This window comes from Myxine glutinosa, chromosome 2 (assembly GCF_964187855.1).
Source record: "Myxine glutinosa chromosome 2, kmMyxGlut1.1, whole genome shotgun sequence".
NCBI lineage: Eukaryota > Metazoa > Chordata > Myxini > Myxiniformes > Myxinidae > Myxine > Myxine glutinosa.
Genome location: NC_136262.1, coordinates 135,874,203 through 135,897,640, shown reverse-complemented (window position 1 = coordinate 135,897,640; position 23,438 = coordinate 135,874,203). Strand labels below are relative to the sequence as shown.

General features: G+C 48.3%; 1 protein-coding gene across 3 annotated transcripts in view; it reads left to right on the top strand.

Moving 5' to 3' along the window:
• Nucleotides 1-23,438, top strand: part of LOC137421213 (SH2 domain-containing adapter protein F) — a 221,881-nt gene that overhangs the window by 66,969 nt on the left and 131,474 nt on the right. For 2 of the 3 annotated variants that reach the window (XM_068107038.2, XM_068107037.2), the window contains exon 3: nt 16,479-16,553. The exons of the other annotated variant lie outside the window; for it this stretch is intronic. In XM_068107038.2, the coding sequence (XP_067963139.1) occupies nt 16,479-16,553 (75 nt within the window). The remainder of the gene's footprint in view (nt 1-16,478; nt 16,554-23,438) is intronic. 3 annotated transcript variants of the gene reach the window in all.

Genomic DNA, 23,438 nt, shown 5'->3' with positions numbered 1-23,438 from the left:
CTTCCTGTTCAGGCTGGAGTTCCACAAGGCAGTGTTCTGGGCCCTGTGCTTTTTCTGGTCTTCATCAATGATCTCTCTGACTCTCTTGAAAATCCTCTGTATCTCTTTGCTGATGACTCTACTCTCTGTCGCTCCATTCTTCATCCCTCAGATCGGCAGTCTGCAGCCTCCTCACTCTCTGCAGACCTGGACAAAATCACAGACTGGGCAAACAAGTGGAACATGTCTTTCAATCCTGACAAATCTCACACTCTTACGATGTCTCTCCGAAAAGACCGACTGGACAACCCTCCCATCCACTTTCTGAATAATCCTCTCCAAGAAGTTCTGTCACTCAAGCTTTTGGGTCTCACTATCTGCCATGATCTTTCCTGGGAAAACCACATTTCAAATCTGGCCTCCAAAGCCAGTCGCCGACTGGGCATCCTCCGTCGTGCGAAGTCCTTCCTTGGCACACCTGAGCTCCTCACCACATACAAGGCTTTCATCCGCAGCTCAATGGAATACTGCTCTCCCCTCTGGGCTGGTGCTCCTGCCTCACACCTAGCTCGTCTTCACGCTGTTGAAACCAAAGCATTCAGAATCATTGGAATCTCCCGCGATGAAGCTAACTCCAAGGGCCTCTCACTCACTCACCGCAGGCAGGTTGGTGGTCTTTCCGTCTTCTACCGACTCCTCTCTGGCCTTGCCCCCCCAGCTCTCTCTGGGCTCTGTCCCGCAAATATTCCTACAGGTCGCACAAGATCTGCCTGCAACCCTCTTATGGTCAAACTGCCAAAATCAAGACTCTCTGCTCACCTTCACTCCTTCATTCCTCTTTTCTCCCGCCTCTGGAACAAACTCCCTCACTCTCTTCAATCCCACTCCACCCTCCAGGTCTTTAAAACAGCTGTTCACCATCATCTCTTATCTTCCCCCATCCAAAACCTTGATCTTTTCTACCCCCGCTAATTTCACCCCAATTCCACTTTTTTGAAATACCAACATCTGTCCTGGAAGTCCTTGTGTTTTATACTTCTCCCTCCCCCCCCCCCCCTTCCCACGCCTCCTCCCCCCAAGCCCTCTCCCTTCCACACATCTCCCTGCTCTCAAATGTTGTGTTTGTGTGCTTCCCCTTCTCTCCCCATCTTGTCTTCCGCTCCCTCTTTTTATATATTTTGTTTGTCTCGTTGATTTGTTTGTGAAGTAAATGTTAGCTCTTTCACGAGCCTCAATTCAGTATACAAAAAAAAAAAAAAAAAAAAAACCTGGGAGAGATACTAAGGAATCAGAGACATCATGAACAAGGAAAGTTTCTGTTAAGCAGATTACGTCTGGTTTGTCAGAAGCAACCTGTATGGATAGATCAATCAGGTTTGAGCGAAGGCCCCGGATGTTTGAGGTCCATCCCGATAAAAAAAGAAGAAAAAAAAGGATTATTTTTGTCAGAACTTATTATCTTCATCGTTGAAATTCCGGGTAACAAGTCTTTCTGATTCGCCATTTCAACAACTGAGGCCCTCAGGGGCGGATCCGGGGGGGGGGGTGCAGGTGGTGCGCACCCTCCCCTTCGATCAAGGATGTTTGATATTAAATTATAAGCTCTGAATATCCTGGACCAGCCCTCGTGTCCAGATTATTTTGAACAACTCCGTTTCAGGCGGCTTCACCAACGTTCAGAGGTTTTAAATCACTTTTGCTTTCTAATAAACACTCCAAGTGCGACGGTAAAAAACCATACTTTCATCACACAAATCCACCGTCCAAAACGAAATAATCAGCAGCAGCCACTCCAGCGGATATGACGCGAGGTGACGACGTGGCGATGACGCAACACAAGGGTGGAGCATGAATTGAATATGTGATGAGGAAAACATAGGTGGAGCATGATATGCATGAGGCAAACATGGGCAGAGCATAAATATACAGCTGTAGTGTGGTGCTGGGCACACACGTTAAATAAAGGTAGGCCACAACGCTTTGGGTTAGGTCGAGCTCTTTATTGCTTGCTCACTCATCAGCACTGCCGTGCTTCGGGCTGCGAGCCCGCGTGTATATCCGGAGGCCACGCCTCACCTGGGGCGTGGCCGAGACCCACTGGTGCGCGGAATTACGTCACTGCGCCAGCGAGCCATCGTGTCCGCCACAGGCGCCCCCTCAGAATTCCTGCGCACCTGAAGGGTCAGTTTGCGGGGCAACCGGATGACCCGGCTGAAGTGCCCTCTGGCGGCTGGCGGCGCCGGGGATGCCGGGATGCCATCTGGGATGCCTCCGGCGGCATCCGGGATGGGTGCAGGGCAGGGGGATGGCGTGACGGCGGGGTTGGGCGGTGCCGGGGGTCCGCCCGCCGGGGGGCGGCCCCGACGCGGGGGCAGAGCCGCTGGCGGGGGGTGGTCCAAGTCGAGGTGCGCCGGCTTGAGGCGGTCCACGGAGACGCGGTCAGTACCGCCGATGTCCAGGGTGAAATGCTTCGCCCGGTCTCCAGCACGCGGAAGGGCCCGTCGTACGGGGGCCGCAGCGGTGTCCGGTGGGCTTCGTGGTGGACGAACACGTACTCCGCCGTGCGAAGCTCCGGGGCGACGTGCATTGGCGGGCAACCGTGTTGCGCCGTCGGCACCGGGGCGAACCTCCGGGCGGTCTCCTGCAGGGCGGAGCGCTGCTGCGCCGCGGACCATGGTGCCGTGGAGTCGGGGTGGAACTCGCCCGACATCCGCAGCTGTTGTCCGAAGACCAACTCCGCCGCGGATGCGCGCAGGTCGTCCTTGGGCGCCGTCCTGAGGCCCAGCAGGACCCAGGGGAGCCTGTCGACCCAGCCGCTGTCGCAGAGGCTGGCCCGGAGCGCGGCCTTCATGGCGCGATGGAAGCGCTCGCACAGGCCGTTGGCCCACGTAGTCCGACGCGTCGGTGGTGAGGGCGATCGGTGCATCGGGCGCCGGGTGCGCGAGCATGGTGGCGTTAGCCAAGGCGAGCTTCGCACCCGCGAACGCCGCGTCCATCTGCTCGGTCCAGGCAACGTCGCCTTTGCCCGGCTTCCCCCGGAGGGCCTCGTGCAGGGGGCGCAGGAGCTGGGCGATGCGGGGCAGGAAACGGTGATAAAAGTTCACCATGCCCAGGAACTCCTGGAGCCCCTTGATTGTGCGGGGGCACGGAAAACCCCTGACCGCCTCCACCTTGGCTGGTAAGGGGATGGCCCTGTGCCTGGTGACGCGGTGCCCCAAAAAGTCGATTTTGGTGACGCCGAACCGGCACTTGGCGGGGTTGATGATCAGGCCATGCCGGCCCAGGCGTTCGAAGAGCGTGCGGAGATGGCGGAGGTGCTCCTCACGGGACGCGCTTGCGACGAGGATGTCGTCCAGGTAGACGTACACGAAGTCCAAGTCGCGCAAGACGCTGTCCATCAGTCGCTGGAACGCCTGGGCCGCATTCTTCAACCCGACGGGCATCCGCAGAAACTCGAAGAGGCCGAATGGTGTGGTGACGGCCGTCTTCGGTATGTCCTCCGGCCTGACGGGGACCAGGTGGTATCCGCGGATGAGGTCCACCTTGGAGAAGAGGGCCATTTTCGCCAACCGGGTGGAAAAGTCCTGGATGTGAGGGACCAGGTAGTGGTCAGGGGTGGTGGCACCGTTGAGGCGGCGGTAGTCTCCGCACGGCCGCCACCCGCCGCCGGGCTTGGGCACAATGTGCAGCGGCGATGCCCATGCGCTGTTGGAGTGCCGGACGATGCCCAGCCGCTCCAGCATGGCGAACTCCTCCTGCGCCACGGTGAGCTTCGCCGGGTCGAGGCGGCGCGCCCGGGCATAGACCGGTGGCCCGACGGTGGGGATGTGATGCTCCACCCCGTGCTTGATGGCCACCGCCGAGAAGGTGGGCCGCGTGAGGGCCGGGAAACTGGCGAGGAGGCGGGTGAACTCGTCCGCTGCCGGAAGCGTGCAGACCAACCTTGCCGGGACCGAACCGCTCAGCAAGCCGCTTGGCGAGCTGCTCGGTGAGCCGCCCAGGGAGCTGCTCAACGAACTGCTCAGCGCGCAAGCGAGCGAGCTGAAGGTTTCGGCTTGAACAAGGCATCTGTGCCTCATGTCCACCAGCAGCCCATGCGCACAGAGGAAGTCCGCTCCGAGTAGGCCCATGGGGACACTAGCGGTAACGAACGTCCACTGAAAGCGCTGCCTCCCGAACCGCAGCGAGAGACAACGCTTCCCGAACGTGCGGATGGGCGTGCTGTTGGCGGCAAGCAAAGTGGGGCCCCGGCCTGCAGCTTGCCTGTCGGACGTGGAATGGGGAGGACGCTCACCTGCGCTCCCGTGTCGCACAGGAAACGACGACCCGAGGAGGTGTCTGTTATGAACAGAAGGCTGCCCGTATGGCCGACGCTCATGGCAGGAAGCGAGCGCCGGGCTGGCCGTTTCCCGACCTGCCGAAAGTACAAGGCGGGCGACAGGACCTGGCCTTGTGGCCGAACCTGGTATGGAACTGGCACCAGGTCTGGCCCGGTGGTGGTTGACGCGTCGGTCGTGACGACGGCGGTGGGCGAGGCATGGCGGCGGCCACGCGTGGATCTGCCAAACCTACGCCGTGTTCGGGAGGATCCGAACGCCATGCCACGTGGCGATCCGCCAAACCTACGCCGTATTCGGGAGGATCCGAACGCCATGCTACATGGCGATCCAAACCACTCGCGCCGTGCGTGGCGCCGGGATCCACGACGGCCGTGCTATATGCCGGCCGTGCGTCATGGGCCGCGAAAAAACTTGTCCGCCTCCCTGGCCAGGGCGCGCGGTTCCGTAATGGTCGAACCGGCGAGCGCGAGTCGCACCTGTACAGGTAGCTGGTGGAGGAAGAGAGCACGGAAGAGGAAATCCGCGTGGCCGTCGCCGAGCAGGGACAGCATGTAAGCCATGCGGGCGGACGGTCGTGTGTCACCGAGTACGGGAAGGTCCAAAAGACGTTCAGTGCGGTCGGCCTCTGTGAGGCCAAACGTGTCGAGGAGAAGCCGCTTGAGCGCCGCGTACTTGCTCTCGTCCGGCGGGTGCAGGAGAAAGGACACGACTCGGGCGGCCGTGCCGGATCCAAGGGCAGCGACCACGTAAAACTACCTCGTGTCGTCCGCCGTGACGCCCCGGAGCTGGAATTGGGCCTCGGCCTGTAGAAAGCAGGTGTCGGCTTGCGCTTCCCATAACTCCGGTAGCTTGATCGCGACAGCGTTGGTGGCCATAGCGCGTTCGGGGAACAGCAACGGCTGAACCAGTCGGAGGTCACCAGTGTAGTGTGGTGCTGGGCACACACGTTAAATAAAGGTAGGCCACAACGCTTTGGGTTAGGTCGAGCTCTTTATTGCTTGCTCACTCATCAGCACTGCCGTGCTCCGGGCCCGCGTGTATATCCGGAGGCCATGCCTCACCTGGGGCATGGCCGAGACCCACTGGTGCGCGGAATTACGTCACTGCGCCAGCGAGCCATCGTGTCCGCCACACAGCATTACATTGAAACCCGTTTACAGCGGAGCACAATTATAATGGTAGTAGTACAGTTTGCACAGAATTCAAATTTCTCTTCCTGTTTGTGTCAATTAGGATTAATAAAATAATTCACATTCCGCTGTCCTATCTGATCTCTTTTGTGGGGAGAACCCCCTGCCTTAAGCTTCACAACCTTGGCGCATGGCGGTGCCGGGCTTTGACCAGCACACAGTCTGTCATCGCCATCATTTCACACGATGGGAGTGCACAGGTCTTTTATAACTACTAGTGAGCCCGTTGGTCCAAATGGACCAAATTTTCATCGCCTTTCATGGCCTTGCAGCATACCTGCCTGCTATAGTGCTCGAGTTGGAATAAATGATTTGTAAAATATTGTTATGGACCGCGGATAAGATGTTGGTTTTGCCGAGCGGAGGCCCCGCGGTCCTAACAGTTACCCCGACTAACCCGATTCCTGAACGTTGGCCGGATCGCGCCACAGATATTCAATAGGGAAAAGACTAAGGCGACACGGATGTGAAGAAGAAGAAGAAGAAGACGAAAAGGTTGGAAATACTACTAAATTTATTCTTACTATTTACACGCTCAAAGTAACCAAGGAAGCAGGAAAGATAAGAAAATAATATACAGAAGATATTAGAGAGACAGTGCAAATTCCTTATACAAGCTTAATTAAATACCCAGGGACAAGACACACAGAACAAACTCACGTACACAAAAGGATGGAAAGGCAGGAGGTAGATGGCTGGAGGGAGAGGAAGGTCCAATGGTACTGCAGCACGATCGGCGCATTTAACAGCCGCCGTTCCTTCGCGGCCCTGCTCCGGAACTGCCGTCAAGGCCCCAAGCTGCTGTCGTTGCTGCTGTGGCTGCGGCTGCTCTGTGGACGTCGCGTGCTTTGCCAGGACTCGTCTGGTCCAACCACACAACTGAACAACGTGCTTGCTTCTTGCCCAACTCTCTTGTTTGGTCCAACTTTGGCGAGCAAGGCGACGAATAGCAGGCTTTGTGCTTCCCTGGATGATCTCACGCAGTACCTTGCGCGCGCGCTTTTATAGCGCCTCCGGCGATCAAGCCGCCGGCCTTCAGGACACGCCCATCGGTGTGCTCACCTCGGCCCTGGTTGGTCGCGCGACCCTTTGGCTCCGCCCTTGATGACGACGGGCGGGCACGCCCTTCTTCCCCGACCCGAGCACATGTTCAATGGTGGTTTTGGAGGGGATGTAATTGGCAATCGAGGCTTGGCAATGATGAAAGGGGAATGTGAAAGGAATCTACTCTATTTCACTTGGTGCAATGGAGTGTCATCTTAATGGAAGACAAGGCCTTACCCTAATACACATAATAAAGATATAACTATCAACCAGGGGGAAATCTATGATTGGCTGACGTGTATGCTTTATGGACTAATTATGGGACGCCCTTTGACCTTTATACATAACTGGAGTAAGGAGGGTCCAGACTAAAGCAATATTAATAAAACACACAATAAAAAAAATACAATCCTCATATCCACAACACTGCACCCTCCTCCTCTTAGGCACGGCCCGGGCCTATAACTTTAACTTAGTGTGACACGTAGGTGTAGTTCCCTCTACTTTTAACCTGACCCTGAGTGCGACAGTTTTAAAACATAAATAAATATGTCCCGCTGCTCCATTGCACCCTACCTAACAGACTCACGCCCACAGCTAACCGAATTGGGGAATGGTCTTCAAACTATACACTGACGGTGGGGAGCATTATTTACAGACGTTACTTTATTTACAAAACGCAACCCAGGACCTGTGATTGTTCTTTTTGGGGGGAAAGAGACAGTCTGCCCTGCATCGATGCACCATGAAAGCACCCAAAACGCACCAACACCCTCAAGCACCAATCGGTGCACAGTCATCACTGTTCATCAAAATAAAAACAACAACCCCTAACCCTGCAGGTGGTCTCTTGCTCTTCGGCTCCCTCTGCTGGCTATTTGCTTTCTTCCAGATGTTGTCATTTTCTTTCATTTTCTTACTGGCGGCCTATTTGAACATAAAAGGAAATGCACCCCAACGTGTCCATTTTTATTTATTTATGGCCCACAGGGGCCGACTATGTATGGTTCACCTGTGGGGCATCGGTGCCCTGTGGCCAAGGTCCGCCAGCAAAATTTCGGGCCTTCATGGCCGGTTCCAGCAGAGGGGCCATGCCCCAACCCATGGGGTCCATAAGTGGTGCTCGGCCACAGACATGTGGTCCATCATGTGGTGCATCGATGCAGACAGCTGGTTCTGGGAGTTCCGGGCGCACAATGGCGGACTCACGCACGCTCCCCTCGGCGCCCAGTGGCGCACAGGTCCTCATGTGGGAGACAAAGGGGGGGAAAGACAGATGAGCGAGGGGTAAGGTCACAAGGGTACACATCAATAAGGCAATGCAAGGTGAAGTGCATACGGAGAGCGAAGTGAGAAAGCTCGTCCCTACCGTACGTCACACCCCCCTCCCCCCATCCCCCCGTCACCTACACTACCCTTGCCCTTACCCCATATGTACAACAATCTACACATTTACAAATTCGTCGCTAATGTCACGTCTTCCCCATATTTCCCCTACACCAAATTCGTCTCCACAATCCCTCTATCCAAAATTTGCCATCACCCAATTCATCATCAATCCTCATAAGGAGGAAGAGATGGAACACAAAGCACAATGTCACACCCACGTCATGATGCGTCTCACAATCCAAACATTTGCATCAAAATCATAAAAACAACCTGGCATGGTGTGGAGGTATGCCATCCCAGGTGAGTGGATGCAGATGGTGCGAGGAGACTTCAATCCTAACTATCCTCTAAATGACTTTAATACACTTTACACTACCCGGGGTCTTTCCCTGCCAATCCATTGGCCATCTTACACTATGGGTTCTAAAAACCAATTCCCATTGACCAAACTGTGGTGCTTCTCAATTTGGGGTCTCACTCCCCCGATTCATCTCCCTGTGCCCTTGCACAATTTCCGGGCTGGGTCGTGTAGCTCTCCCAGCAGGTCTACCCACCTGCACACCTCCACCACTGCAGTTGCCACCCGAGCTTACCTAGCTCCTCACCCTAACCTATCTAATTGGGGAAGGCCCCTCCTGGCTCTGTCACCCCTCGGTGCCCTCTGGCACTGGGCTACCCGGGTCCGTCCTCCGGATCCTCGGGCCCCATCCACAACAACTCTACCGGCTCCCAGAGCCCACCTGCGGCCTCACCTGGCCGACATCCTCACAGTGGTGGAGTGCCCAAACCAACTACACACACTAACAGGCCACACGCCCAGCCATTTCCACAACACTAATGCACCCATCCAAATACCATTCTCTCACCCGCACCACAGATGCCAATATCCAACCACAATTTACCTGTACCCTCTACCTAACACTTACACTACCCTCCCCGGGTATTCGTGATGGGGGTCCATCCTTCCCCCATTCACACCTTCGCACCATCCACTCCACTCCATAGTTTCCACCATACTCACTCCACGACCATCCATTCCAATACTCCATATATTCCACACTCCAGGTATTCCACACTCCACGTATTTCACACAACCATTCTCCATTCACCTGTAGTTGCACACCTGTGCAATCTTACACCTGGTGCCACCTGCACCCTCCTTCCTTCCTGGACCATTTGGTCAGCACAACTCACATCACTATCACTCACTCATTCACTCACTGCTCCATACACCTGTTCAGTTGCACACCTGTGCAATCACACCTGTTCCTTACACACTTTTCACAATACACTTCTGAATACACCTCCAACACTCACACGGCATCATCTGAACTACCTGTTGCCCTGCTAACTTAGTGCTCCCCATCTTCCCTTTAAACTAAGCACATACCACGTCATTATCATCCACTCTAATCTACCTGCGTCCCCACTACAGGTATCATTGTCACTACCTAACCTTAACGTTACCTAAGGTCATCTTCTAGGTCCCTATACATTATCCAAACCCTCCCGGGCTAGTTTTCACTGCCAACCCCATAAATCTAGTGCTCCTTTGCCCCCGCATGTGAGAGATGGCAGAGTTGCCATCCCCTCACATCGGGTATCTTCCACTACCAATTTTGCTCACCAAATTTCAGCCAATCAAAAATTTACCAATCACTACCAATCATCACTCTGCCAATCCTTTGCCAATCATCAAATTTTGTTTTTCTAATTTCGGGGCCAAAACACTACCCTCATCATCACGTCTACTCACTAGAGCCTCTCGGTGCGCCAATTCACTTCTACAGCCCGGCTTCGCACAGCCGAGCAATGAATGCGGGTTGCTTGGTGCCAGCGGCTGGATACGTCCGGCATTCGGTGCAGGGAAGGACGCTTACCCGGGCCGAGATCCCACGCACCACCTCGGCACAGAGCCGTCCAATGGCCCGATCTCGACCTGCCGGAACGCCTCAACAAAAAGGGGTCGCCATGACGACCCTTCCTATCGGGCTGCCCGCTCCGCTTAGTGGAGCACGGACGCGGCCGTCCCGAGCTAGGCCCAGCGTGGATCGCGTACGGCGGTTCTTTCGAAACCGCCGTGGTTCGGATCCCCGCTGGTCCTCGCGGCACGCGAAGCTGCCCGGCGCGCACCGAGGGCCCGATTCAGCTATACGTCGCTCTAACCGCTAACCCGGTCACCGTCGATGCTTCACCTGCATGCTCACACCCCGCAGCCCGTTCCTTGCTCACACATCCAGCCGTCTCCATGCTCTTGGTCATTGCACCTTCCCTGACACACCCAGGTACACTCATTCCGCTTACAGACTTGGTCACACACCTGACCACCGCACACCTTTGCACACACTCGTCGTTCGCACACATTTCTCGTGCACACTCTCCCGTTACACCCTCCGTAACACTCACCACAGGTGTGCATTCTCCCTTACTTTTGACAGCGCACTCTTCCCTCATGCACCCGTCCGTTACACACCTTTCTCGCGCATCCTCTTGCGCACACTCTCCCGTTACTTCCTCCGTAACTCTCACCACAGGTGTACACTCTCTCGTTACATCCTCTGTAACACTCCCCACTACGCGTTTCCATGTGCTCCCTCGCACACGCGCTACGACCAACTCACTCTCGACAGCACACTCACTCCTCGGCGCGCACTTTTTCCTCACACACCCCAGAGTCGGACATTCTCGCACACCTCCTCCTTCGCACACCAAACCTGTCGCACACTTCACCAATGGCCTCTCACGAACACCCGGGTCCACACCAACCCCCAAGCTGACTAAATCTCCCCTCACACAATATACATTTCCGCGTATATCGTCGCTCACCTCGGTACCTCGTCGTCGCACCTCCTCTGCCACCTGCAAACTCTTTATTTGGTTAGTGAGCACACCATCATGATTTGAACACAGACCTTGCACATATTCCATCACCTCCTCCTTTATTTCCCTCTTAGTTTCCCTCCGTCTCTTCTTAATTTCACTCACCCCTTCTTCCACCTCCTCTAATTTTTCCTTTACCTCCTTCATCTCCCGGTGCGCCCCCTCTATCTCTTCCTCTAACGCCACTTTAACCGTTTATATGTGCGTCCTCACCTCTCGGTCCTTCGTCTCCATTACTTCTGTCACCTCTTCCAACTTCTTCGTCAACCCCTCATGTACCATCTGACATTCCTTCTGTGTCGCTATTAATTCATTTTTAATGTCTTTTTGTGTCGCTTTTAACCCCCCGATTATTGCAGTGTTCTTTTCCACTTGGTCTACGAGTTCCTTTTGTCCCACTGTCAGCTGTTCTACTCCCCTCGTCAGACCCTCTATTCCCCCCTGTAACCTAGCCGTATTATTCCTCACCTCTTTCTCCATACGCTTTTCACCTCGCTTTACCTCCTCGCGTACCCCCGAGACCTCTTCGCGTACCCCCGAGACCTCCTCGCTTACACCTCGTCGTATCTCCTCTTTCATCACCTCCATCTCTTTTGTAGATGCCACCCTCATCTGTCCCAATTCATCCCTCTGAGCATCCAATTTACTTTCTAACCCGATTTTCACCTCCTCTATCTGGGTCCCCATCCGTTTGATTTCCCGGGCGGATTGCTCCCCTACTTCCCGCAATTTGTCGTCCATTGTGTTTTCTAACCCCCTTAACCCGTCTTTCACCCCCTCTATCTGATTCTCCTGGGCAGCCATTCTATTTTCCACCCCTGTTAACCCATGTTTCACCCCTTCTATCCCATTGTCTAACCCCTCAAATTTCTTGTCTAACCCCTCAAATTTCTTGTCTAACCCCTCAAATTTCTTGTCTAACCCCTTAAAATTATTGTCTAACCCCTCAAATTTCTTGTCTAACCCCTCAAATTTCTTGTCTAACCCCTTAAAATTATTGTCTAACCCCTCAAATTTGCTGTCTATCTGTTCACCGGTACCCCTCGCTTCGTCCCTCATTGCCCCCAATTGCTCACTCTGAGCCCTCGTCTCGTCCCTCTGCAGGTTGAGGGACGCCTGCATTTGCGCCATAAATTGCTCCATGAGGGCCTGCATTTGGGCCATCCCTCCCACTTGTGCAGCGGGTGCGGCCGCCGTAGCCATGTGCGAGGTGCCATTTTGCGGGCCTGAAGCCTCGTGTGCGAGGATGCCATTTTGCGTGCCTGAAACCTCCTCAACCACCTCCTCATTGCCCTCCTCCACATACATTTCCCCCAGGTCCTGGGTCGATTCTACCCTGTCTATCTCTCCCACCGACATCCCGTCGCCTTGACCAGCCATGGCGCGATTTCAAAATTCGGGTTTTGTAAAACAAAACAAATTTCAGTAGCTTTTAATTTTGAGCACGTTAAGCGCGCTTCGGGTCCGACCCCGCTCCCGACACCAATTGTTACAGACCGCGGATAAGATGTTGGTTTTGCCGAGCGGAGGCCCCGCGGTCCTAACAGTTACCCCGACGAACCCGATTCCTGAACGTTGGCCGGATCGCGCCACAGATATTCAATAGGGAAAAGACTAAGGCGACACGGATGTGAAGAAGAAGAAGAAGACGAAAAGGTTGGAAATACTACTAAATTTATTCTTACTATTTACACGCTCAAAGTAACCAAGGAAGAAGGAAAGATAAGAAAATAATATACAGAAGATATTAGAGACACAGTGCAAATTCCTTATACAAGCTTAATGAAATACCCAGGGACAAGACACACAGAACAAACTCACGTACACAAAAGGATGGAAAGGCAGGAGGTGGATGGCTGGAGGGAGAGGAAGGTCCAATGGTACTGCAGCACGATCGGCGCGTTTAACAGCCGCCGTTCCTTCACGGCCCTGCTCTGGAACTGCCGTCAAGGCCCCAAGCTGCTGTCGTTGCTGCTGTGGCTGCGGCTGCTCTGTGGACGTCGTGTGCTTTGCCAGGACTCGTCTGGTCCAACCACACAACTGAACAACGTGCTTGCTTCTTGCCCAACTCTCTTGTTTGGTCCAACTTTGGCGAGCAAGGCGACGAATAGCAGGCTTTGTGCTTCCCTGGATGATCTCACGCAGTACCTTGCGCGCGCGCTTTTATAGCGCCTCCGGCGATCAAGCCACCGGCCTTCAGGACACGCCCATCGGTGTGCTCACCTCGGCCCTGGTTGGTCGCGCGACCCTTTGGCTCCGCCCTTGATGACGACGGGCGGGCACGCCCTTCTTCCCCGACCCGAGCACATGTTCAATGGTGGTTTTGGAGGGGATGTAATTGGCAATCGAGGCTTGGCAATGATGAAAGGGGAATGTGAAAGGAATCTACTCTATTTCACTTGGTGCAATGGAGTGTCATCTTAATGGAAGACAAGGCCTTACCCTAATACACATAATAAAGATATAACTATCAACCAGGGGGAAATCTATGATTGGCTGACGTGTATGCTTTATGGACTAATTATGGGACGCCCTTTGACCTTTATACATAACTGGAGTAAGGAGGGTCCAGACTAAAGCAATATTAATAAAACACACAATAAAAAAAATACAATCCTCATATCCACAACAATATTATCATTGTTTTTGTTATTTATTTAGTAATGAGAATGACATGCCGTGGAAGGACCTATTAAGCTGCTCTGTACACCTTAACATGGCGTATGTTTAGAAACATGGGAATTCTTCTGGATTCTTTGTAGTTAAGTAGCCTAATTAACTCAGGAGATCGTAACGATCATTTCGTGAGAACTACACAAATCAGAAATTCCATATCAGAAAGCTCCTGTAGAACTACACAAAAAACATGCCCCACACACACACACACACACACACACACACCTACAAATTTCATCAATTTATAGCAGAAGGAACAGGTGAACAAGTCGTTTCACCAGTTCCTCCATCTGACCATTAGTCATCGCGAATCTGTTGAACTGTTGGACCAGAGAAGAACACGAGGAGCTGCAGAAACTTCCAAGAACGCACGAAATGCCGTTTCTGACAATCGATTTAAAAAATTTTCCTGGGGGTCCCGTCATCCCCCCCCTCGGCGCTATAGTTTCATCCACCCCGCCCCCCCCCCCCGGCTTGAAATTCCTGGATCCGCCCCTGGCCCTGCTGCTCACATCAGCATTGTTGGCATTGAGGTTTACTTCACACTTTACATGTTACATGACGTTTTATGTTGAGTCTCTCTCAAGCAATGTTTGTATGATTGTAGGCATGATGTTACATGACGTTTTGTGTTAAGTCTCTGTCAAGCAATGTTTGTATGATTGTAGGCATGATGTTACATGACGTTTTATGTTTCGTCTCTCTCAAGCAATGTTTGTGTGATTGTAGGCATGATGTTACATGACGTTTTATGTTAAGTCTCTCTCAAGCAATGTTTGTATGATTGTAGGCATGATGTTACATGACGTTTTATGTTAAATCTTTCTCAAGCAATGTTTGTATGATTGTAGGCATGATGTTACATGACGTTTTATGTTTCGTCTCTCTCAAGCAATGTTTGTGTGATTGTAGGCATGATGTTACATGACGTTTTGTGTTAAGTCTCTCTCAAGCAATGTTTGTATGATTGTAGGCATGATGTTACATGACGTTTTATGTTAAGTCTTTCTCAAGCAATGTTTGTATGATTGTAGGGATGATGTTACATGACGTTTTATGTTTCGTCTCTCTCAAGCAATGTTTGTATGATTGTAGGCATGATGTTACATGACGTTTTATGTTTCGTCTCTCTCAAGCAATGTTTGCCGTGTGATTGTAGGCATGATGTTACATGACGTTTCATGTTTCGTCTCTCTCAAGCAATGTTTGTAGGCATGATGTTACATGACGTTTTATGTTCAATCTCTCTCAAGCAATGTTTGCCGTGTGATTGTAGGCATGATGTTACATGACGTTTCATGTTTCGTCTCTCTCAAGCAATGTTTGCCGTGTGATTGTAGGCATGATGTTACATGACGTTTCATGTTTCGTCTCTCTCAAGCAATGTTTGCCGTGTGATTGTAGGCATGATGTTACATGACGTTTCATGTTTCGTCTCTCTCAAGCAATGTTTGCCGTGTGATTGTAGGCATGATGTTACATGACGTTTCATGTTTCGTCTCTCTCAAGCAATGTTTGTATGATTGTAGGCATGATGTTACATGACGTTTCATGTTGAGTCTCTCTCAAGCAATGTTTGTATGGTTGTAGGCATGATGTTACATGACGTTTTATGTTTCGTCTCTCTCAAGCAATGTTTGTATGATTGTAGGCATGATGTTACATGACGTTTTATGTCAAATCTTTCTCAAGCAATGTTTGTATGATTGTAGGCATGATGTTACATGACGTTTTATGTTTCGTCTCTCTCAAGCAATGTTTGTATGATTGTAGGCATGATGTTACATGACGTTTTATGTTAAGTCTTTCTCAAGCAATGTTTGTATGATTGTAGGCATGATGTTACATGACGTTTTATGTTTCGTCTCTCTCAAGCAATGTTTGTATGATTGTAGGCATGACGTTACATGACGTTTTATGTTAAGTCTCTCTCAAGCAATGTTTGTGTGATTGTAGGCATGATGTTACATGACGTTTTATGTTAAGTCTCTCTCAAGCAATGGTTGTATGATTGTAGGCATGATGTTACATGACGTTATATGTTTCGTCGCCCTCAAGCAATGTTTGTAGGCATGATGTTACATGACGTTTTATGTTCAATCTCTCTCAAGCAATGTTTGTATGATTGTAGGCATGATGTTACATGACGTTTTATGTTAAGTCTCTCTCAAGCAATGTTTGTATGATTGTAGGCATGATGTTACATGACGTTTTATGTTTCGTCTCTCTCAAGCAATGTTTGTATGATTGTAGGCATGATGTTACATGACGTTTTATGTTTCGTCTCTCTCAAGCAATGTTTGTATGATTGTAGGCATGACGTTACATGACGTTTTATGTTAAGTCTCTCTCAAGCAATGTTTGTGTGATTGTAGGCATGATGTTACATGACGTTTTATGTTAAGTCTTTCTCAAGCAATGTTTGTATGATTGTAGGCATGATGTTACATGACGTTTTATGTTTCGTCTCTCTCAAGCAATGTTTGTATGATTGTAGGCATGACGTTACATGACGTTTTATGTTAAGTCTCTCTCAAGCAATGTTTGTATGATTGTAGGCATGACGTTACATGACGTTTTATGTTAAGTCTTTCTCAAGCAATGTTTGTATGATTGTAGGCATGATGTTACATGACGTTTTATGTTTCGTCTCTCTCAAGCAATGTTTGTATGATTGTAGGCATGACGTTACATGACGTTTTATGTTAAGTCTCTCTCAAGCAATGTTTGTGTGATTGTAGGCATGATGTTACATGACGTTTTATGTTAAGTCTCTCTCAAGCAATGGTTGTATGATTGTAGGCATGATGTTACATGACGTTATATGTTTCGTCGCTCTCAAGCAATGTTTGTAGGCATGATGTTACATGACGTTTTATGTTCAATCTCTCTCAAGCAATGTTTGTATGATTGTAGGCATGATGTTACATGACGTTTTATGTTAAGTCTCTCTCAAGCAATGTTTGTCGTGTGATTGTAGGCATGATGTTACATGACGTTTCGAGTACATTTTGTCTGAAACATCTTATACGAGCTGTGACGACCATATTACCAGGTGATTCTCGTCTCCGTTTGAGATATTAGCTCCTCTGGATATCCCGGCCTTTCTCAGTCTCAGTTTCTTCGTCATCCTGGAAGTTCTTCGATGCGAGTAATGAAAGTGGAAACCCTTGGTTCATAAGTTTCATCCATGGCAGATACACTGCACAGTGTATTCCAACGCACTTCATAAACTATGGAACATCATAAACATTTATGACTGCAGATCTTGTGCAGGTATTTGTTGTGCACACATTTCCACCTTAAACAAAATTCATCACAAATGTTTCCCATAGTTCATGCCAGAGTTTAGCATCGTTCTGCAAACGCCTCCATATTCTTCTCCGACCCCCACTTTACAGATCACATCCATCGATTTTTGTGCCTGGCATAATTAACGGGCCGCACCTGTGATTTATAGGCCCAACTTCAAATGTATTCCTGACCGTGCTGGTGGAAACGAACGTGTGGGTGCCCTGCATGACTCCCATCAGTATGTCGAGTGGTTTAGAAGGCTGTCTGACATAAATGTTTTAGCATGATAAACCCCCTGACCCTGGTGGTGAGTGCATATAGATACTGGTAAGCGATGGTTTGTCGAGACTCCTTAATAGGCCTTCTGAGGAACGGAGCTCACCTTGAGGTGACAGCTCTTCGCTATTGGCTGTCTGAGTAGGCTGAAGCCACTTGCCTCTTGGGAAAATGTGGACGGCCAACGTGTTTATGATCACACCTTTATTCGTACTTGTTTTCATTCCAGTTTTCTTCTAATGTGATATGTCTGGCGGGTGTAACGAATCTGGATATTAGTCCTGTCAGCGAGCCATCTTGGGACCCTTTTGTGCAAACAAACAAAAAGAGCATCAGGCAACAATTATCCAATTGTGTCAGGATCACAATGGCTAAGGGAACTGATATAATGGCTGAAGAAGAGAAACCACAGAGTACCGAGGGGGGGGGGGGGGGGGGGTCATGACTAAAATGTAGTACCTGCCACACATCCACCTTTTTATGTACTTATTAATCTAGTTAATAAAAAAATAAGTTGTAGCCAGTTGGATAAATCATCATCATCACCGTCGGGTCGATCTCAATCGGTCATAGTGTCTTTCGGTTGCTAATTATACTCATGTGGTCCCAAGTTGTACATGAGTATGCAGGATTCTTTGCTAATTATACTCATGTGGTCCCAAGTTGTACATGAGTACGCAGGATTCTTTGCTAATTATACTCATGTGGTCCCAAGTTGTACATGAGTACCCAGGATTCTTTGCTAATTATACTCATGTGGTCCCAAGTTGTACATGAGTACGCAGGATTCTTTGCTAATTATACTCATGTGGTCCCAAGTTGTACATGAGTACCCAGGATTCTTTGCTAATTATACTCATGTGGTCCCAAGTTGTACATGAGTACGCAAGATTCTATGCTAATTATACTCATGTGGTCCCAAGTTGTACATGAGTACGCAGGATTCTTTGCTAATTATACTCATGTGGTCCCAAGTTGTACATGAGTATGCAGGATTCTTTGCTAATTATACTCATGTGGTCCCAAGTTGTACATGAGTACGCAGGATTCTTTGCTAATTATACTCATGTGGTCCCAAGTTGTACATGAGTACGCAGGATTCTTTGCTAATTATACTCATGTGGTCCCAAGTTGTACATGAGTACGCAGGATTCTTTGCTAATTATACTCATGTGGTCCCAAGTTGTACATGAGTACGCAGGATTCTTTGCTAATTATACTCATGTGGTCCCAAGTTGTACATGAGTACGCAGGATTCTTTGCTAATTATACTCATGTGGTCCCAAGTTGTACATGAGTACGCAGGATTCTTTGCTAATTATTCTCATGTGGTCCCAAGTTGTACATGAGTACCCAGGATTCTTTGCTAATTATACTCATGTGGTCCCAAGTTGTACATGAGTACGCAGGATTCTTTGCTAATTATTCTCATGTGGTCCCAAGTTGTACATGAGTACCCAGGATTCTTTGCTAATTATTCTCATGTGGTCCCAAGTTGTACATGAGTACGCAGGATTCTTTGCTAATTATTCTCATGTGGTCCCAAGTTGTACATGAGTACGCAGGATTCTTTGCTAATTATACTCATGTGGTCCCAAGTTGTACATGAGTACGCAGGATTCTTTGCTAATTATACTCATGTGGTCCCAAGTTGTACATGAGTACGCAGGATTCTTTGCTAATTATACTCATGTGGTCCCAAGTTGTACATGAGTACCCAGGATTCTTTGCTAATTATACTCTTGTGGTCCCAAGTTGTACATGAGTACGCAGGATTCTTTGCTAATTATACTCATGTGGTCCCAAGTTGTATATGAGTACGCAAGATTCTTTGCTAATTATACTCATGTGGTCCCAAGTTGTACATGAGTACTCAGGATTCTTTGCTAATTATACTCATGTGGTCCCAAGTTGTACATGAGTACGCAGGATTCTTTGCTAGTTATACTCATGTGGTCCCAAGTTGTACATGAGTATGCAGGATTCTTTGCTAATTATACTCATGTGGTCCCAAGTTGCACATGAGTACGCAGGATTCTTTGCTAATTATACTCATGTGGTCCCAAGTTGTACATGAGTATGCAGGATTCTTTGCAAATTATACTCATGTGGTCCCAAGTTGTACATGAGTAAGCAGGATTCTTTGCTAATTATACTCATGTGGTCCCAAGTTGTACATGAGTACCCAGGATTCTTTGCTAATTATACTCATGTGGTCCCAAGTTGTACATGAGTACGCAGGATTCTTTGCTAATTATTCTCATGTGGTCCCAAGTTGTACATGAGTACCCAGGATTCTTTGCTAATTATACTCATGTGGTCCCAAGTTGTACATGAGTACGCAGGATTCTTTGCTAATTATACTCATGTGGTCCCAAGTTGTACATGAGTATGCAGGATTCTTTGCTAATTATTCTCATGTGGTCCCAAGTTGTACATGAGTACGCAGGATTCTTTGCTAATTATACTCATGTGGTCCTAAGTTGTACATGAGTATGCAGGATTCTTTGCTAATTATACTCATGTGGTCCCAAGTTGTACATGAGTACGCAGGATTCTTTGCTAATTATACTCATGTGGTCCCAAGTTGTACATGAGTACCCAGGATTCTTTGCTAATTATACTCATGTGGTCCCAAGTTGTACATGAGTACGCAGGATTCTTTGCGAATTATACTCATGTGGTCCCAAGTTGTACATGAGTACGCAGGATTCTTTGCTAATTATACTCATGCGGTCCCAAGTTGTACATGAGTACGCAGGATTCTTTGCTAATTATACTCATGTGGTCCCAAGTTGTACATGAGTATGCAGGATTCTTTGCTAATTATACTCATGTGGTCCCAAGTTGTACATGAGTACGCAGGATTCTTTGCTAATTATACTCATGTGGTCCCAAGTTGTACATGAGTACCCAGGATTCTTTGCTAATTATACTCATGTGGTCCCAAGTTGTACATGAGTACGCAGGATTCTTTGCTAATTATACTCATGTGGTCCCAAGTTGTACATGAGTACCCAGGATTCTTTGCTAATTATACTCATGTGGTCCCATGTTGTACATGAGTACGCAGGATTCTTTGCTAATTATACTCATGTGGTCCCAAGTTGTACATGAGTACGCAGGATTCTTTGCTAATTATACTCATGTGGTCCCAAGTTGTACATGAGTACGCAGGATTCTTTGCTAATTATACTCATGTGGTCCCAAGTTGTACATGAGTACGCAGGATTCTTTGCTAATTATACTCATGTGGTCCCAAGTTGTACATGAGTACGCAGGATTCTTTGCTAATTATACTCATGTGGTCCCAAGTTGTACATGAGTACCCAGGATTCTTTGCTAATTATACTCATGTGGTCCCAAGTTGTACATGAGTACCCAGGATTCTTTGCTAATTATACTCATGTGGTCCCAAGTTGTACATGAGTACGCAGGATTCTTTGCTAATTATTCTCATGTGGTCCCAAGTTGTACATGAGTACCCAGGATTCTTTGCTAATTATACTCATGTGGTCCCAAGTTGTACATGAGTACGCAGGATTCTTTGCTAATTATACTCATGTGGTCCCAAGTTGTACATGAGTACGCAGGATTCTTTGCTAATTATACTCATGTGGTCCCAAGTTGTACATGAGTACGCAGGATTCTTTGCTAATTATACTCATGTGGTCCCAAGTTGTACATGAGTACCCAGGATTCTTTGCTAATTATACTCATGTGGTCCCAAGTTGTACATGAGTACGCAGGATTCTTTGCTAATTATACTCATGTGGTCCCAAGTTGTACATGAGTACCCAGGATTCTTTGCTAATTATACTCATGTGGCCCCAAGTTGTACATGAGTACGCAAGATTCTATGCTAATTATACTCATGTGGTCCCAAGTTGTACATGAGTACGCAGGATTCTTTGCTAATTATACTCATGTGGTCCCAAGTTGTACATGAGTATGCAGGATTCTTTGCTAATTATACTCATGTGGTCCCAAGTTGTACATGAGTACGCAGGATTCTTTGCTAATTATACTCATGTGGTCCCAAGTTGTACATGAGTACGCAGGATTCTTTGCTAATTATACTCATGTGGTCCCAAGTTGTACATGAGTACGCAGGATTCTTTGCTAATTATACTCATGTGGTCCCAAGTTGTACATGAGTACGCAGGATTCTTTGCTAATTATACTCATGTGGTCCCAAGTTGTACATGAGTACGCAGGATTCTTTGCTAATTATACTCATGTGGTCCCAAGTTGTACATGAGTACGCAGGATTCTTTGCTAATTATTCTCATGTGGTCCCAAGTTGTACATGAGTACCCAGGATTCTTTGCTAATTATACTCATGTGGTCCCAAGTTGTACATGAGTACGCAGGATTCTTTGCTAATTATTCTCATGTGGTCCCAAGTTGTACATGAGTACCCAGGATTCTTTGCTAATTATTCTCATGTGGTCCCAAGTTGTACATGAGTACGCAGGATTCTTTGCTAATTATTCTCATGTGGTCCCAAGTTGTACATGAGTACGCAGGATTCTTTGCTAATTATACTCATGTGGTCCCAAGTTGTACATGAGTACGCAGGATTCTTTGCTAATTATACTCATGTGGTCCCAAGTTGTACATGAGTACGCAGGATTCTTTGCTAATTATACTCATGTGGTCCCAAGTTGTACATGAGTACCCAGGATTCTTTGCTAATTATACTCTTGTGGTCCCAAGTTGTACATGAGTACGCAGGATTCTTTGCTAATTATACTCATGTGGTCCCAAGTTGTACATGAGTACGCAAGATTCTTTGCTAATTATACTCATGTGGTCCCAAGTTGTACATGAGTACTCAGGATTCTTTGCTAATTATACTCATGTGGTCCCAAGTTGTACATGAGTACGCAGGATTCTTTGCTAATTATTCTCATGTGGTCCCAAGTTGTACATGAGTATGCAGGATTCTTTGCTAATTATACTCATGTGGTCCCAAGTTGTACATGAGTACGCAGGATTCTTTGCTAATTATACTCATGTGGTCCCAAGTTGTACATGAGTACGCAAGATTCTTTGCTAATTATACTCATGTGGTCCCAAGTTGTACATGAGTAAGCAGGATTCTTTGCTAATTATACTCATGTGGTCCCAAGTTGTACATGAGTACCCAGGATTCTTTGCTAATTATACTCATGTGGTCCCAAGTTGTACATGAGTACGCAGGATTCTTTGCTAATTATACTCATGTGGTCCCAAGTTGTACATGAGTACGCAGGATTCTTTGCTAATTATACTCATGTGGACCCAAGTTGTCCATGTGTACGCAGGATTCTTTGCTAATTATACTCATGTGGTCCCAAAGTTGTACATGAGTACGCAGGATTCTTTGCTAATTATACTCATGTGGTCCCAAGTTGTACATGAGTACGCAGGATTCTTTGCTAATTATACTCATGTGGTCCCAAGTTGTACATGAGTACGCAGGATTCTTTGCTAATTATACTCATGTGGTCCCAAGTTGTACATGAGTACCCAGGATTCTTTGCTAATTATACTCATGTGGTCCCAAGTTGTACATGAGTACGCAAGATTCTATGCTAATTATACTCATGTGGTCCCAAGTTGTACATGAGTACGCAGGATTCTTTGCTAATTATACTCATGTGGTCCCAAGTTGTACATGAGTATGCAGGATTCTTTGCTAATTATACTCATGTGGTCCCAAGTTGTACATGAGTACGCAGGATTCTTTGCTAATTATACTCATGTGGTCCCAAGTTGTACATGAGTACGCAGGATTCTTTGCTAATTATACTCATGTGGTCCCAAGTTGTACATGAGTACGCAGGATTCTTTGCTAATTATACTCATGTGGTCCCAAGTTGTACATGAGTACGCAGGATTCTTTGCTAATTATACTCATGTGGTCCCAAGTTGTACATGAGTACGCAGGATTCTTTGCTAATTATACTCATGTGGTCCCAAGTTGTACATGAGTACGCAGGATTCTTTGCTAATTATTCTCATGTGGTCCCAAGTTGTACATGAGTACGCAGGATTCTTTGCTAATTATACTCATGTGGTCCCAAGTTGTACATGAGTACGCAGGATTCTTTGCTAATTATACTCATGTGGTCCCAAGTTGTACATGAGTACGCAGGATTCTTTGCTAATTATACTCATGTGGTCCCAAGTTGTACATGAGTACCCAGGATTCTTTGCTAATTATACTCTTGTGGTCCCAAGTTGTACATGAGTACGCAGGATTCTTTGCTAATTATACTCATGTGGTCCCAAGTTGTACATGAGTACGCAAGATTCTTTGCTAATTATACTCATGTGGTCCCAAGTTGTACATGAGTACTCAGGATTCTTTGCTAATTATACT